Source organism: Pseudorasbora parva, chromosome 9 (genome assembly GCF_024679245.1).
Source record: "Pseudorasbora parva isolate DD20220531a chromosome 9, ASM2467924v1, whole genome shotgun sequence".
Classification (NCBI taxonomy): Eukaryota; Metazoa; Chordata; class Actinopteri; order Cypriniformes; family Gobionidae; genus Pseudorasbora; species Pseudorasbora parva.
Window position 1 is genome coordinate 48,239,018 of NC_090180.1, and position 20,774 is coordinate 48,259,791.

Genomic DNA, 20,774 nt, shown 5'->3' on the forward strand with positions numbered 1-20,774 from the left:
CAAATTGAAAGAGCCAAACACGTGTCTCTACAATGATCTGATTCATCGCGCTCTCATATATATTTTTAAATGGAAGTCTAAGGGCTGGTTGCTAGGGTGCACTAAATAGTTGCTAGGGTGTGGTTAGAAAATTAAAAGGGATAAACTAATAGATTTAATGTCTGCCCAAGTCAAAAGAGCAAAACTCACGTGTCCATGCGATGTTCTGAATAATCGCCCACTCATCTATTTTTCAAAGGGAGTGTTAGGGCTGGTTGCTAGGGTGCTCTAAATGGTTGTTAGGGTGTGGTTAGACAGTTAGCAGGGATAAACTGATAGACCAGATGTCTGCCCAAATCAAAAGAGCCAAACTCACGTCGCTCTACAATGTTCTGATTCATCGCCCTCTCATCTATTTTTTAAACTCATTTTAAGGGCTGGTTGCTAGGACGCTCTAAACGGTTTCTAGGGTGTGGTTAAACAGTTAGAAGGGTTAAACTAGTAGACTGGATGTCTGCCCAAATCAAAAGAGTCGAACTCACGTGTCTCTACGATGTTCTGATTCATCGCCCACTCATCTATTTTTCAAAGGGAGTCTAAGGGCTGGTTGCTAGGGTGCTCTAAATGGTTTGCTAGGGGTGTTTAGCCAGTTAGAAGGGTTAAACTATTAGACTGGATGTCTGCCCAAATCAAAAGAGCCGAACTCACGTCGCTCAACAATGATGATTCATCGCGCTCTCATCTATTTTTTTTTAACTCAGTCTAAGGGCTGGTTACTAGGGTGCTCTAAATGGTTGCTAGGGGTGGTTAGACAGTTAGCAGGGATGAACTGAAAGACTAGATGTCTGCCCAAATAAAAAGAGCCAAGCTCACGTGTCTCTACGATGTTCTGGTTAATCGCACTCTCATCTATTTTTCAATGAAGGTCTAAGGGCTGGTTGCTAGGCTGAAGTAAGTGGTTGCTAGGGTAAGTAAAGAGGTTTAGATAAAGGGGTTTGAGTGATTAATAATCAGTATCTAACCTGACGAAAGTATATTTATTTAATATTATCGACATATCTATCTATGATCTTACATTAAGAATGAAATTAATGTAAAGCACTTTGAATTACCAGGTATAATTTCAGTTTTTGTCAGCACTGAAAGGGTTAATTCGTACTGTAAATACTTGAGAAATGCCCACATGAATGTAAAAAGATCTGAAAGTAAACACTGTAATAATTCATGGTTTTAAAGACACTAACTACACATTGTTTAGATCACATGACCACAATGAACTTGTGTAGAAACACAACACACACACACACACATCAGAATCAGTGTGAATGTTAGAGGATATAACGGCCTTTAATGAATGTGGGAACATGCTGGTGCTCTGGACAGAGATGAGGTATTATAATTCATTTTTAAATCTCGTGTAATGACACTGGGAGAAACTAAAGCTCATGGTTGAGATAACACCAAACACATTTCTGGCCCGCGATCAGGACCTGCATACGGGTGCCAGATGAAAGGAGAAAAACCTCCAATAGCTGCAGAATTCGAGGACTAAACCTCGGAAATGAAAGAATTTTAGTGCCTGAGGCTTCAGGTCTGTAATCCACATGAACGCGCATTCCACCGCACGACCAGGAACATCACCAGATTCATTCCCAAAGTAGGAAACTTTAGGAGACTTCAGCCGCCTGAATCAGAGTCAAGAGAGCACTGCAGACTGCAAAATAACCATGTGAAACCATTAAAATAGAGCTGAAACAATCATCTAAAAAAGTACAAACAAAGTGTTTACACAATTCAGCACCAAGATACACATTTAAGTGATTCTTTTATTGCACTTGACAGTGGTGGACATTAATCAAGTATTTTATTACTGGAGTCTCCAGTCAACGACTCACTGATTCAAATGATCTGTTCAGAGTGAGTCTCCAGTCAACGACTCACTGATTCAAATGATCTGTTCAGAGTGAGTCTCCAGTCAACGACTCACTGATTCAAATGATCTGTTCAGAGTGAGTCTCCAGTCAATGACTCACTGATTCAAATAATCCTATCAGAGTGAGTCTCCAGTCAACGACTCACTGATTCAAATTATCTGTTCAGAGCGAGTCTCCAGTCAACAACTCACTGATTCAAATGATCCGATCAGAGCGAGTCTCCAGTCAACAACTCACTGATTCAAATGATCCGATCAGAGTGAGTCTCCAGTCAACAACTCACTGATTCAAATGATCTGTTCAGAGCGAGTCTCCAGTCAACGACTCACTGATTCAAATAATCCTATCAGAGTGAGTCTCCAGTCAACAACTCACTGATTCAAATGATCCGATCAGAGCGAGTCTCCAGTCAACAACCCACTGATTCAAATGATCCGATCAGAGCGAGTCTCCAGTCAACAACCCACTGATTCAAATGATACGATCAGAGCAAGGTTATTATAGTTTTGCTTTTTTAAATTAGTTTTTATTTTATTATCGTTTTCAATTTTGCTACAAATTTCAGTTTAGTTTTAGTTAGTTTTACAAATGGTTTTGCTAGTTTTAGTTTAGTTTTTATTTTGCAAATACATTTCTATTTAGTTTTTATTTATTTAGTTTCAGTTTTAGTTTTAGTAATTATAGTTTAGCAGAGTTACCATAATGAAGTGTAGAGACCAAATCAAGGTTTTTAATTTCAGCAAAGTTTAATTAACAGATTAGAGTTTAATCTTACTAAACATCCTTAAGTGAAATAACTTGATAAACAAGCATTATTGTTTAAACCCAGGACAGTCTTACAAAACATGCATAAAGTTGGGTCTTCACCTTTGAGCAAAAAAGCTTGAGTCAAACTATGACCTATACAGGATCTATCTTAAAGAACAAAATAGATGCAACTTAAAATATAAAAGTAAAAATTATAAATTCCAGACAAACTCACTCATAACAGATGAAATATTGTTAAACAATTAAAAGCTTATTTTAATTTCTTCAGTAGTACAATGTAGGCTAGCAGTGTCTACACACTGTTTTGCTCTGTGTGTGTGTGTGTGTGTGTGTGTGTGTGTGTGTGTGTGTGTGTGTGTACATGTTTTTCTAGCCTGGTGAGGACTTCAAACTGAATGCACACAGACTCGTGTCACCGTGGGGACCTAAATTGAGGTCCCCATGGGTACAAAAGCTTATAAATCATACATAATGAGTTCTTTTGAAAATGTAAAAATGCAGAATGTTTCCTGTGATGGGTAGGTTTAGGGGCAGGGGCAGTGTAAGGGGATAGAAAATATGGTTTGTATGGTATAAAAACCGTCTATATGGCAAGTCCCCACAAAGATAGCGCACCAGACATGTGTGTGTGCGTGCGTGTGTGTGTGTGTGTGTGTGTGTTTGTTGTGCAATAATTGAGAGAGAGAGAGAGAGAGAGAGAGAGAGAGAGAGAGAGAGAGAGAGAGAGAGTGTGTGTGTGTATTGTGTTATAATTGTAAAGGGGACCAATGTCCTCACTTATCTAGTCAAATATTATGATAACTGACTAGTGAGGGCATTTGACTGGTCCTCACTGGTTAAAAAGGCTTATAAATCGGCCAAAACATGTTTTTATTTAAATCTATTGTTTTGCACGTTCTTGGGATGGGTAGGTTTAGGGATAGGAATTGAGTTAGGAGATATAAAATATCATTAACCTGATATAAAATCAATGGAAGTCCATGCAATGTCCTCACTTATATAGTGAAACAAACCTGTGTGTGTGTGTGTGTCCTGGCATTCCCTACTTTGTGGGGAAATGTCTCCACACAGATAATAATATTATTAGTAGTAAATGATTATGATAACACCTTTGAGCCTGTCAATATTATGCAAACATGAAATCTCAAACGCACAGTAGGCTAGTAACGTTATTTGCTAATATAGTTGCTGACTTTTGCGCCTGCGTCTCTCGTCGCGTAAGAAACGGCATTCTAAAGCAGTGAGCTTAAAAGAAGTTCAACGTGCATCTCATTACCTTGTGTTATTTCCCCTTTCACTGCCACGGACGCATTGATTCTTTGTGAACTCCCGTTTAGGACTAGCGATGTGTTGCCTGTCTGCACGCGTCCGTCACAGGACAGCGGTTAATCTCCTCCTCAGATCACTTGACGCGCAGTGGCGCAATAGACACTCCCTCAACCGCCACAGTCAGATTTTCCACCTCATTAAAGAAAGCTTATTAACAACGAAAACGAATATTTATTTTTGCTAATTATTATTTTATTTCAGTTAGTTTTTTTAGTAAGAGTAGTTAGTTTCGTTTAGTTTTAGTTTTTTATTTATTCAGATTTTTAAATTTTATTTCAGTTTACGAAAATGTTTTTTGACCAATAGTTTTAGTCTTAGTTTCAGTTTTCGTTTACGAAAATAACCTTGGATCAGAGTGAGTCTCTAGTCAACAACTCATTGATTCAAATGATCCGATCAGAGTGAGTCTCCAGTCAACAACTTACTGATTCAAATGATCCGATCAGAGTGAGTCTCCAGTCAACAACTCACTGATTCAAATGATCCGATCAGAGCGAGTCTCCAGTCAACAACTTACTGATTCAAATGATCCGATCAGAGTGAGTCTCCAGTCAACAACTCACTGATTCAAATGATCCGATCAGAGTGAGTCTCCAGTCAACAACTCACTGATTCAAATGATCCGATCAGAGTGAGTCTCCAGTCAACAACTCACTGATTCAAATGATCTGTTCAAAGCGAGTCTCCAGTCAACAACTCACTGATTCAAATGATCCGATCAGAGCGAGTCTCCAGTCAACAACTCACTGTTTCAAATGATCCGATCAGAGCGAGTCTCAAGTCAACAACTCACTGATTCAAATGATCTGTTCAGAGTGAGTCTCCAGTCAACAACTCACTGATTCAAATGATCCGATCAGAGTCAAAATAATCAAAGAACTGCAGACCATTGGAGCTTGAGCGCGTTATTGCGTTATTTACACACATTTCTATATAGGCCTACTATATAATATATTGTTATTTTCATTTCTTTACACACTTGAGCTATAAGTAAATATCAGTAGTATCAGTGTATGACAAGTTTAAGTAACAAAATAAACAATTTCCTAAATGGCTGATCAAATACATAATCTTCCATAATGACTAATGCATTGCAGGCTACTTAAAAATTCATAATTCATAATGATGTCAGACTGAGCTGTAACTTCTTTCAATAGCTTTGCATATTTAAACAACTTGCAATAGAAGAAATGTTTGCCATTCTTAAAGTAATGAAATAACTGTGGGAGTATGTTGATATATATTCCCCTATTCACCCTTCATCCGTGTTATCTTTACGGATCCTAACGGAACACTAAACTCCGGCCAGCACAGCTGCAAACATTAGTAATGCTCCGCTGCTTCACTCATATCAAAGCCATCTCTCTCCTGAGAAACGTTTGCACATCGACTCTGACCGCCGGCCAACCGCACGTGTGCAAACCCCTCCTCTTAGTACCTCACACGCCTGACCATTACAACAAACCTGACCCATTGCAACACACCTGACCATTACAACACGCCTGACCATTACAACACGGCTGACCATTACAACACACCTGACCCGTTACAACACACCTGACCCGTTACAACACGCCTGACCCATTACAACACGCCTGACCATTACAACACGCCTGACCCATTACAACACAACACACCTGACCCATTACAACACGCCTGACCATTACAACACGCCTGACCATTACAACACGGCTGACCATTACAACACACCTGACCCGTTACAACACACCTGACCCGTTACAACACGCCTGACCCATTACAACACACCTGACCCATTACAACACACCTGACCATTACAACACACCTGACCCATTACAACACACCTGACCATTACAACACACCTGACCATTACAACACGGCTGACCATTACAACACGCCTGACCCGTTACAACAAGCCTGACCCGTTACAACACGGCTGACCATTACAACACGCCTGACCCATTACAACACACCTGACCCATTACAACACACCTGACCATTACAACACGGCTGACCATTAAAACACGCCTGACCCATTACAACACGCTTGACCCATTACAACACGCCTGACCCATTACAACACGCCTGACCCATTACAACACACCTGACCCATTACAACACGCCTGACCCATTACAACACGCCTGACCCATTACAACACACCTGACCCGTTACAACACACCTGACCCGTTACAACACGCCTGACCATTACAACACACCTGACCCATTACAACACGCCTGACCATTACAACACACCTGACCATTACAACACACCTGACACATTACAACACACCTGACCATTACAACACGCCTGACCCATTACAACACACCTGACCCATTACAACACGCCTGACCCATTACAACACACCTGACCCATTACAACACGCCTGACCCATTACAACACGCCTGACCCATTACAACAGGCCTGACCCATTACAACAGGCCTGACCCATTACAACACGCCTGACCCATTACAACACGCCTGACCCATTACAACACACCTGACCCATTACAACACGCCTGACCCATTACAACACGCCTGACCCATTACAACAGGCCTGACCCATTACAACAGGCCTGACCCATTACAACACGCCTGACCCATTACAACACGCCTGACCCATTACAACAGGCCTGACCCATTACAACAGGCCTGACCCATTACAACACGCCTGACCCATTACAACACGCCTGACCCATTACAACACACCTGACCCATTACAACACACCTGACCCATTACAACACGCCTGACCCATTACAACACGCCTGACCCATTACAACAGGCCTGACCCATTACAACAGGCCTGACCCATTACAACACACCTGACCATTACAACACACCTGACCCATTACAACACGCCTGACCATTACAACACACCTGACCATTACAACACGCCTGACCCATTACAACACACCTGACACATTACAACACACCTGACCATTACAACACGCCTGACCCATTACAACACACCTGACCCATTACAACACGCCTGACCCATTACAACACACCTGACCCATTACAACACGCCTGACCCATTACAACACACCTGACCCATTACAACACGCCTGACCCATTACAACACGCCTGACCCATTACAACAGGCCTGACCCATTACAACAGGCCTGACCCATTACAACACACCTGACCATTACAACACACCTGACCCATTACAACACGCCTGACCATTACAACACGCCTGACCATTACAACACCCCTGACCCATTACAACACACCTGACCCATTACAACAGGCCTGACCCATTACAACACGCCTGACCCATTACAACAGGCCTGACCCATTACAACAGGCCTGACCCATTACAACACACCTGACCATTACAACACACCTGACCCATTACAACACGCCTGACCATTACAACACACCTGACCCATTACAACACACCTGACCATTACAACACCCCTGACCCATTACAACACGCCTGACCATTACAACACACCTGACCCATTACAACACGCTTGACCATTACAACACACCTGACCCATTACAACACACATGACCATTACAACACACCTGACCCATTACAACACACCTGACCCATTACAACACACCTGACCATTACAACACACCTGACCATTACAACACGCCTGACCATTACAACACACCTGACCATTACAACACACCTGACCCATTACAACACGCCTGACCATTACAACACACCTGACCATTACAACACGCCTGACCCATTACAACACGCCTGACCATTACAACACGCCTGACCATTACAACACACCTGACCCATTACAACACACCTGACCCATTACAACAGGCCTGACCCATTACAACACACCTGACCATTACAACACACCTGACCATTACAACACACCTGACCATTACAACACGCCTGACCATTACAACACACCTGACCATTACAACACACCTGACCCATTACAACACGCCTGACCATTACAACACACCTGACCATTACAACACGCCTGACCCATTACAACACACCTGACCATTACAACACACCTGACCCATTACAACACACCTGACCCATTACAACACACCTGACCATTACAACACACCTGACCATTACAACACACCTGACCATTACAACACGCCTGACCCATTACAACAGGCCTGACCCATTACAACACACCTGACCATTACAACACGCCTGACCCATTACAACACGCCTGACCATTACAACACACCTGACCATTACAACACACCTGACCCATTACAACACGCCTGACCATTACAACACGCCTGACCATTACAACACACCTGACCCATTACAACACGCCTGACCATTACAACACGCCTGACCATTACAACACACCTGACCCATTACAACACACCTGACCCATTACAACAGGCCTGACCCATTACAACACACCTGACCATTACAACACACCTGACCATTACAACACACCTGACCATTACAACACGCCTGACCATTACAACACACCTGACCATTACAACACACCTGACCCATTACAACACGCCTGACCATTACAACACGCCTGACCCATTACAACACACCTGACCATTACAACACACCTGACCATTACAACACACCTGACCCATTACAACACACCTGACCCATTACAACACACCTGACCATTACAACACACCTGACCATTACAACACGCCTGACCATTACAACACGCCTGACCCATTACAACACACCTGACCATTACAACACACCTGACCCATTACAACACACCTGACCCATTACAACACGCCTGACCCATTACAACACGCTGACCATTACAACACACCAGACCATTACAACACACCTGACCCATTACAACACGCTGACCATTACAACACACCAGACCATTACAACACACCTGACCCATTACAACACACCTGACCATTACAACACACCTGACCCATTACAACACCCCTGACCATTACAACACGCCTGACCCATTACAACACACCTGACCCATTACAACACACCTGACCCATTACAACACGCCTGACCATTACAACACGCCTGACCCATTACAACACTCCTGACCCATTACAACACACCTGACCCATTACAACACCCCTGACCCATTACAACACACCTGACCCATTACAACACACCTGACCCATTACAACAGGCCTGACCCATTACAACACCCCTGACCCATTACAACACACCTGACCCATTACAACACGCCTGACCATTACAACAGGCCTGACCCATTACAACACCCCTGACCCATTACAACACACCTGACCCATTACAACACACCTGACCCATTACAACACCCCTGACCCATTACAACACACCTGACCCATTACAACACACCTGACCCATTACAACACCCCTGACCCATTACAACACACCTGACCCATTGCAACACACCTGACCCATTACAACACACCTGACCATTACAACACACCTGACCCATTACAACACACCTGACCCATTACAACACCCCTGACCCATTACAACACACCTGACCCATTACAACACACCTGACCATTACAACACACCTGACCATTACAACACGCCTGACCCATTACAACACACCTGACCCATTACAACACGCCTGACCCATTACAACACGCCTGACCCATTACAACACACCTGACCCATTACAACACGCCTGACCCATTACAACACACCTGACCCATTACAACACGCCTGACCCATTACAACACACCTGACCCATTACAACACACCTGACCCATTACAACACACCTGACCCATTACAACACGCCTGACCCATTACAACACGCCTGACCCATTACAACACACCTGACCCATCACAACACGCCTGACCCATTACAACACACCTGACCCATTACAACATGCCTGACCCATTACAACACACCTGACCCATTACAACATGCCTGACCCATTACAACACGCCTGACCCATTACAACACGCCTGACCCCTTACAACACACCTGACCCATTACAACACGCCTGACCCCTTATAACACACCTGACCCATTACAACACACCTAACCATTAGAACACGCCTGACCATTACAACACACCTGACAAATTACAACACACCTAACCATTAGAACACACCTGACCCATTACAACACGCCTGACCATTACAACACGCCTGACCATTACAACACAACACACCTGACCTATTACAACACGCCTGACCATTACAACACGCCTGACCATTACAACACGCCTGACCATTACAACACAACACACCTGACCCATTACAACACGCCTGACCATTACAACACGCCTGACCATTACAACACAACACACCTGACCCATTACAACACGCCTGACCATTACAACACAACACACCTGACCCATTACAACACGCCTGACCATTACAACACAACACACCTGACCATTACAACACAACACGCCTGACCCATTACAACACGCCTGACCATTACAACACGCCTGACCATTACAACACAACACACCTGACCCATTACAACACGCCTGACCCATTACAACACGCCTGACCCATTACAACACGCCTGACCATTACAACACAACACACCTGACCCATTACAACACGCCTGACCATTACAACACACCTGACCCTTTACAACACGCCTGACCATTACAACACGCCTGACCATTACAACACGCCTGACCCATTACAACACGCCTGACCCATTACAACACGCCTGACCCATTACAACACACCTGACCCATCACAACACGCCTGACCCATTACAACAGGCCTGACCCATTACAACACACCTGAACCATTACAACACACCTGACCCATTACAACACACCTGACCCATTACAACACACCTGACCCATTACAACACACCTGACCCATCACAACACGCCTGACCCTTTACAACACGCCTGACCATTACAACACACCTGACCCATTACAACACACCTGACCCATTACAACACACCTGACCCATTACAACACGCCTGACCCTTTACAACACGCCTGACCATTACAACACGCCTGACCATTACAACACGCCTGACCATTACAACACACCTGACCCATTACAACACGCCTGACCCATTACAACACGCCTGACCCATTACAACACGCCTGACCCATCACAACACGCCTGACCCATTACAACAGGCCTGACCCATTACAACACACCTGAACCATTACAACACACCTGACCCATTACAACACACCTGACCCATTACAACACACCTGACCCATTACAACACGCCTGACCCATTACAACACGCCTGACCCATTACAACAGGCCTGACCCATTACAACAGGCCTGACCCATTACAACACACCTGACCATTACAACACACCTGACCCATTACAACAGGCCTGACCCATTGCAACACGCCTGACCCATTACAACACGCCTGACCCATTACAACACGCCTGACCCATCACAACACACCTGACCCATCACAACACGCCTGACCCATCACAACAGGCCTGACCCATTACAACACGCCTGACCCATTACAACACACCTGACCCATTACAACACACCTGACCCATTACAACACACCTGACCCATTACAACAGGCCTGACCCATTACAACACACCTGACCCATTACAACACACCTGACCCATTACAACACACCTGACCATTACAACAGGCCTGACCCATTACAACACACCTGACCCATTACAACAGGCCTGACCCATTACAACAGGCCTGACCCATTACAACACACCTGACCCATTACAACACACCTGACCCATTACAACAGGCCTCACCCATTACAACACACCTGACCCATTACAACACACCTGACCCATTACAACACGCCTGACCCATTACAACACACCTGACCCATTACAACACACCTGACCCATTACAACACACCTGACCCATTACAACACACCTGACCCATTACAACACACCTGACCCATTACAACAGGCCTGACCCATTACAACACGCCTGACCCATCACAACACACCTGACCCATTACAACACCCCTGACCCATTACAACACACCTGACCCATTACAACACGCCTGACCATTACAACACGCCTGACCATTACAACACACCTGACCCATTACAACACACCTGACCCATTACAACAGGCCTGACCCATTACAACACACCTGACCCATTACAACACACCTGACCCATTACAACAGGCCTGACCCATTACAACAGGCCTGACCCATTACAACACGCCTGACCCATTACAACAGGCCTGACCCATTACAACACACCTGACCCATTACAACACGCCTGACCCATTACAACAGGCCTGACCCATTACAACACACCTGACCCATTACAACACGCCTGACCCATTACAACACGCCTGACCCATTACAACAGGCCTGACCCATTACAACACACCTGACCCATTACAACACACCTGACCCATTACAACACGCCTGACCCATTACAACACGCCTGACCCATTACAACAGGCCTGACCCATTACAACACGCCTGACCCATTACAACACACCTGACCCATTACAACACACCTGACCCATTACAACACACCTGACCCATTACAACACACCTGACCCATTACAACAGGCCTGACCCATTACAACACGCCTGACCCATTACAACACGCCTGACCCATTACAACACGCCTGACCCATTACAACACGCCTGACCCATTACAACATGCCTGACCCATTACAACACGCCTGACCCATTACAACACACCTGACCCATTACAACACACCTGACCCATTACAACAGGCCTGACCCATTACAACACACCTGACCCATTACAACACACCTGACCCATTACAACAGGCCTGACCCATTACAACACACCTGACCCATTACAACACACCTGACCCATTACAACAGGCCTGACCCATTACAACACACCTGACCCATTACAACACACCTGACCCATTACAACACACCTGACCCATTACAACAGGCCTGACCCATTACAACACACCTGACCCATTACAACACACCTGACCCATTACAACACACCTGACCCATTACAACACACCTGACCCATTACAACAGGCCTGACCCATTACAACACACCTGACCCATTACAACACACCTGACCCATTACAACAGGCCTGACCCATTACAACACGCCTGACCCATTACAACACGCCTGACCCATTACAACACACCTGACCCATTACAACACGCCTGACCCATTACAACACACCTGACCCATTACAACACCCCTGACCCATTACAACACGCCTGACCCATTACAACACGCCTGACCCATTACAACACACCTGACCCATTACAAAACGCCTGACCCATTACAACACAAGACACCTGACCCATTACAACACACCTGACCATTACAACACGCCTGACCCATTACAACACACCTGACCATTACAACACACCTGACCATTACAACACACCTGACCATTACAACACACCTGACCCATTACAACACGCCTGACCCATTACAACACGCCTGACCCATTACAACACGCCTGACCCCTTACAACACGCCTGACCCATTACAACACACCTGACCATTACAACACACCTGACCATTACAACACACCTGACCCATTACAACACACCTGACCCGTTACAACACGCCTGACCCGTTACAACACCCCTGACCCATTACAACACCCCTGACCCATTACAACACACCTGACCCATTACAACACACCTGACCCGTTACAACACGCCTGACCCGTTACAACACGCCTGACCCGTTACAACACCCCTGACCCATTACAACACGCCTGACCCATTACAACACGCCTGACCCATTACAACACAAGACACCTGACCCATTACAACACACCTGACCATTACAACACAAGACACCTGACCCATTACAACACACCTGACCCATTACAACACGCCTGACCCATTACAACACACCTGACCCATTACAACAGGCCTGACCCATTACAACACGCCTGACCCATTACAACACGCCTGACCCATTACAACACGCCTGACCCATTACAACACGCCTGACCCATTACAACACGCCTGACCCATTACAACACACCTGACCCATTACAAAACGCCTGACCCATTACAACACAAGACACCTGACCCATTACAACACAAGACACCTGACCCATTACAACACACCTGACCATTACAACACAACACGCCTGACCCATTACAACACAATACACCTGACCCATTACAACACGCCTGACCCATTACAACACGCCTGACCCATTACAACACACCTGACCCATTACAAAACGCCTGACCCATTACAACACACCTGACCATTACAACACAAGACACCTGACCCATTACAACACACCTGAACCATTACAACACACCTGACCATTACAACACACCTGAACCATTACAACACACCTGACCATTACAACACAAGACACCTGACCCATTACAACACACCTGACCATTACAACACAAGACACCTGACCCATTACAACACAAGACACCTGACCCATTACAACACGCCCGACCCATTACAACACGCCTGACCCATTACAACACACCTGACCCATTACAACACCCCTGACCCATTACAACACGCCTGACCATTACAACATAATACAGCATAACACACAGTATCTTTATCCTCTGCATGTCCTGCTTCTAAAGCAATACTGGAAAGTTGGACAAAGGTGGACAGAAATCGTCTGTCTTTGTAGCGAGTTCTACTTTTTTAAAAAAGCTTCCAAAAGGCGGTTTTCACAGTGAAGCCATAGTAAGTATAAGGTTTCCTTGTAGTGCAACGGAAAGATTACATGGATGTCAAAGGTTCTGCCAATGAAGAGTGTATAGGAAAGCATTTGTCCTGCAGACATGAACACATTAGTGCTTTACTGTGATCTGTGATATTAGCCGGTCACGGTTAAACCCATCAGAGAAGTTAATACACTGTAAAAAATGCTTTTCTTACTTAGCATTTTTCTCTTGTTTCGAGTCAAAACATCTAAAAGTTCTTAAAACAAGAAGTATTTACTAGACGAGTGAAAGTAATTGTCTTGTTTTGGGGAAAAATAACTCAAAATGAAGAGAGTTTTTGCTTAAAATAAGATAAATAATCTGCCAGTGAGGTAAGTAAATTAATGTTGTTTTAAGATTATTTTTCTCACCCCATTGGCAGATTATTTATCTTATTTTAAGCAAAAACTCTCTTCATTTTGAGTTATTTTTTCCCAAAACAAGACAATCATTTTTACTTGTCTCGTAAACGTTTCTTGATGTAAGAATTAGTAAAAAAAAAGCATTTTTTGCAGTGCATTGTGTTTCCGTCTTGTTTCTCACACTAATTCATGACAAATCATGAGCATTTTCATCCTTCCGTTGTTAAAACACTCGGTTTGGTTCCCAGCGTTGGCCGTCTATCTCAATCAAAGCGTCCGCAGTGCTTTCGAGACCAAAAACCACGAGAACATTTCCAGCTGGCTCCAAACACACACGAGCTCCAGAACCATTGAGTCCCAACACAACTCCATCCTCAAGCTTTTCACCACACGGCCCTCCATCTGCATTCAGCGTCTGAGGGCCGCTCTTCCGGAGAGCCGCTTTAACGGCCCTCTCGTTAATTCCCATTATATACACAAGTTTATGAGCTTGTAGACGTTTTAATAGATGCATGATTCAATGGAGGAAAGGTTTCATGTGGATAAGAATAGAGACACACCACATGTATTTAGAGGAGGAAACCAGCTGACAGGGAACGTTACAGCAAACGCTCTACACTCCTCTTTTTTGATTTTTTTTGGGGGGGGGCTTTTCTTTCTGCTCTTTTTTATGCTTTATTGTCAACAAAAAGCATGTAGGGGAGCGCGGGGCACAACCTAACGCGGGGTTATTTGTAACAAGCATGGTTTGACCCTTTCCACACAAGCCAGATTTTACTACACTGTAAAAAAATATTTAAAAAACAAATTCCCTGGTTGCCTTAAAGCAGGAGTGCCCAAACTTTTTCCTATGAAGGGCCAAAAATCTAATTTGATTGAGAGCCGTGGGCCTAAGTAATTTAAAAAAAATTCATAAATCAAACTGTATTACAATAAAGTTGCTATGGGTTTATTTACTTCATAATGTTTAAGTAAGGGATAATGTCCACCCAGCTGTGTTATCGCAGAATAAACCCAGACAGTGATCAGGTTTAGATCTTGTGTGACTCTGAAGGGGTTTATTCTGCGATAACAACCGGCTGGGTGGACAGTATCCCGCTTATTACACGGCTACTGGTCTTAAATAAATAATTATTACACACTAAATATTGTCTTGAGATTGAATATTTTATTAGCTCTTCCGCAAAGCTTCCGCGAAGGAAAACAGTTCCAGACTGCTTTAAGCCTTTATCTATTGCTGCTAAATGTTGAGAATGAATGCTGAAAGGGTTAGTTCAGCCAAAGATGAAACCAAGCCTATGATTTACTCACCCTCAGGTCATTATAGGTGTTTATGACATTCTTCTGTCAGACAAATACAATCAGAGTTATATTTAAAAAGTCCAGGCTAGCGTTAATCCCAGCAGTAGTTGGAGCTGTTTCTGAAGTCCATTAAATGCAGCTGTCCGTCAAATAACGTGCTCCACACGACTCCGATGGGTTAATAGAGCCTTCTGATTCCAATCGATGCGTTTGTGTCAGAAAAATATCCATATTTAAAACGTTATAAAGGAAACCCGCCTTGAAGTCTTCCATTGTAACCCACGGCTGTTTAAGCCACAAGATGGCGCCAGCGTTAAGCACAGAAGTAGAACCGGTCAAGATAACTCGCAGTACCCGGATGAGCGGTGTGTGTTATCTGGAAATAACATACCGCTGGAATGCGCGATTGACCAATCAGAATCAAGTATTTCACAGAGCCGTGTAATAAAATAAATATAAAACAACTTTAATCTGATTAACTAATGCAGTTTTATTTGTAAAGTGTTGCATTTTAATGAACAATTAAATGGGCAACAATCCCCAAGTGTTCAATGTAAAATACAGTTCAATGCCAAATACACAATGATAAAGATTCATAATGACGACGGAGATTATACTCTTTTAAAAAAGGAACAGACTTTTAGCAAACTAGACACACTGCCTTTGATTAGACTTCTGTGAATAAAAACGCATCTTGCCGAGCTTTTTAAAAATGTCTCTTGTCTGTGTGCCACTGCCTTGATTTCTCCATTATTTCATTTCATTTGCTGACGTTTATTGACGTCGTGTCGCAAAGCACACAGTGCTGCACCTTGAATTGCGCATTTACAATATATATTTTTAATTAATTTACATTTAATGTAAACATTTAATTTCAATTAAATGTTATAGTTTAACAATAAAACTAACTAAATTATTTCAAATTAGAAATGACAATCTGTGTCGAAGGTATCACCCTCATCACCCTGTCATACCCATGGCGTTATACACATTTGTGTCCCCATATGTCACAAAAACATGCCCCCCCACACACACACACGCACGCACGCACACGCACGCACGCACACACACACACACACTTAAATATATACATGAATCAGTGTGTATTTTTATATATATATATACAGTACACACACTATGTAAACACAGAATTTTAATTTGGAATGCAATTAATCAATTTGACAGAATTAATTATATTATATTTGTAATAAATTTCCCAGATAATTGTGAAATTCAGCATTGGCTTCTCTTCCGCGTTTGTGTTCAATCCTCAAATAAAGATTCAAACGGTTATGAGTCAGTGAATCGATTCATGATTCGGATCGCCAATGTCTCGTGATTTCAGCAGTTTGACACGTGATCCGAATCATGAATCGATTCGCTGACTCATAACCGTTTGAATCTTTATTTGAGGATTGAACACAAACCCGGAAGAGAAGCCAATGCTGAATAAAGTCGTAGTTTTTGTTATTTTTGGACCCAAATGTATTTTGGATGCTTCAAGAGACTCTAATTAACCCACTGATGTCTCATATGGACTACTGTGATGATGTTTTTATTCCCTTTCTGGACATGGACAGTATAGTGTGCATACACTTGCATACGCTCTCGGACTAAATATAAAATATCTTAAACTGTGTGCGAAGATGAACGGAGGTCTTACGGGTGTGGAGCGACATTAGGGGGAGGAGTTAATGACAGACATTTCATTTTGGGCTGAACTAACCGAGATGTTCTGCTTGTTCTCATGTTGTGGCTCAGATCTCGCGAGGCTGTAGTTTTCAGTCGACTCCACGTGAGACGCTCCTAAAGTTGCCGTTCTGGCACACACACACACACACACACACACACACACACACACACACACACACACACACACACACTTACACACACACACACACACACACACACACTCATCCACAGGCTTCTCTTTGACCTGATCCTGAGGTTTTTCCCTCTATAAATCCTCGGCTCACTCTAATCTGCCCTGACGACTGGTTTTATGGCTGCTGGGAAAGGCCGCTATAATGCGCCACTTAATTGAACGTTAGATTCTCTTAAACACACTGGAGAGAAAGTGTGTATGAAAATATCTTTTTTATCTCCCTGCTCCGTTTGAAGCGGCTGCCAAACGTTTGTGATTTCCAGCTGATGAAACGGTCAAACGCAGTCAGTGACCGCTGGCCTTCCCACGTGACACTCCAGCTATCATCGTGTGTGTGTGTGTGTGTGTGTGTGTGTGTGTGTGTGTGTGTGTGTGTGTGTGTGTGTGTGTGTGTGTGTGTGTGTGTGTGTAGAGAAACATGTACATGTGTTATGCTTAATAGTAAACCCTTACACACACACATGCACTCACTCACTCACTCACTCACTCACTCACTCACTCACTCACTCACTCACTCACTCACTCACTCTCACACACACACACACACACACACACACACACACACACACACACACACACACACACACACACACACACACACACACACACACACACGTTAGGTTTTTGTGAATTGTGGGGACATTCTATAGGCGTAATGGATTTTACACTGTACAAACTGTACAGTCTATCCCCCTACACTGCCCCTAAACCTACCCAACACACACACACACACACGCACACACACACACGCACACGCACGCACGCACGCACACACATCACAGGAAACATTCTGCATTTTTACTTTCTCATAAAAACTCCTCCTGTGTGATTTATAAGCCTTTTGTAAAGTGGGGCCATGGGTAATGTCCTCATATTGCCTGTGCAATATCTATAATTTATAATTTATTTATTTACTTTTTTCTTAGACTAGGTGCAATACAGATGAACTGTAAATTAATTTCTTTCTTTTTTTCTAATTAACTTGTCGCTGTTTTGTTGTGTTATAGGCCTATAGGTTTGTCCTTTTGTGTATGACATCCACCTGCCAGCGGTCTGCAGATGGAAATAAGCCTAAGGCTATAATCTGGCATATTTTGCATTTGTTTTAATGTTCATTAATATGCATTGTTCCCCCTTTCTTAAAAAATAAAATAAAATAAATATTTCATCCTCTCCTGTGTCATACCCATGTCATTATACACATTTGTGTCCTGATATTTCACAAAAACATGCCCACACACACACACACACACACACACACACACACACACACACACACACACACACACACACACACACACACACACACTCTCTCTCTCTCTCTCTCTCTCTCTCTCTCTCTCTCTCTCTCTCTCTCTCTCTCACACACACACACACACACACACACACACACCATTTCCGAGCTCTTCTGTTTTATAGCCGTTATGTAAAATGTAATATATTTCAAAACACCTTTTCTCGGTTTATCTGACTTTAGAGACTCTAATATTAAGTGCAAAAGTCACCCTGAAAATCAACTCCGTTTCTAATGAGATCTCACCTATTACACATACCTCAATAAACTTTCTGCAGAATCTGTGTCATATTTCATCAAAGCTGAGCGGATGTTCACACGTCATCATAAATGATTTTCACTGCAGCTCAAACTCAATTTAAGTTTTAATAACATGACGTCATTAATGTTTCATTAAAAACGCACTTGAACGATGAAATGTGACAAAAATCAGATTTTAAAGCACATTCGAATACTATCTAAGGTGCAATTTATATAAACATATATTCTTTGGAAAAAATATCCCGACTAACAGGCTGCAGTCCACGCGATACCAACATAATGATATTTATATTTGTGTGAATATAAAAATACACGAGACACTCACCCATCGACAGCATGAGCAGCAGCACACACACAGGCATCATTATTCCCACACAATGCGCGCGCTTTTCGCTCGGTACCTTCAGATTAATCACACGGGAAGTTTCTCTTTTATCCGAAGTTTTTTAAGATTCAACGCGCGAGTCCGACAACATCCATCCGACCCGCCGCGCGTCGCGCGCAGACGCACTGGAGACGCGCGAGCACGAGCATCTGAAACACTCGCGACACAGAAACATCGATTAATGTAGAAGGAGTTACTGTTCCCATAGGAGAGAGAGAGAGAGAGAGAGAGAGAGAGAGAGAGAGAGAGAGAGAGAGAGAGAGAGAGAGAGAGAGAGAGAGAGAGAGAGAGAGAGAGAGAGAGTGTGTGTGTGTGTGTGTGTGTGTGTTGAAGTTCCTCCTATTAGAAGAGCTATATTTTTGTAGAGGACATTTATTTTTCTTGTTTTAATGAAATCTAGTTCAATTATACATCAAAGGTGTCATGAACTGCATTGTTTTGTAATGTTTCCTGGGTTAATATGTTAATGTTAATATAAAGTTAATATGTTTTTTTACATCAAAATTAGTCATAATTTAGAAATAAAAGGAATTTTTTTACCTCTGATCTGAACGCTGTTTGAAGGGGTGTGTCTGCTGTGAGACGTCAGTGTAAACGCCCACTGCTGTGATTGGCCGCTGTGAGACGTCAGTGTAAACGCCCACTGCTGTGATTGGCCGCTGTGAGACGTCAGTGTAAACGCCCACTGCTGTGATTGGCCGCTGTGAGACGTCAGTGTAAACGTCCACTGCTGTGATTGGCCGCT

At 43.6% G+C, this 20,774-nt stretch overlaps 1 protein-coding gene across 1 annotated transcript in view; it reads right to left on the reverse strand.

Annotated features, from left to right (window-relative positions):
* LOC137089798 (protein APCDD1-like) overlaps positions 1-20,226 on the reverse strand; it is a 32,492-nt gene extending 12,266 nt beyond the window's left edge. Inside the window, exon 1 of the mRNA XM_067453367.1 lies at positions 19,970-20,226. Coding sequence (XP_067309468.1) covers positions 19,970-20,009 — 40 coding nt within the window. The 5' untranslated portion in view covers positions 20,010-20,226. The remainder of the gene's footprint in view (positions 1-19,969) is intronic.
* Positions 20,227-20,774: the final 548 nt, after the last annotated feature.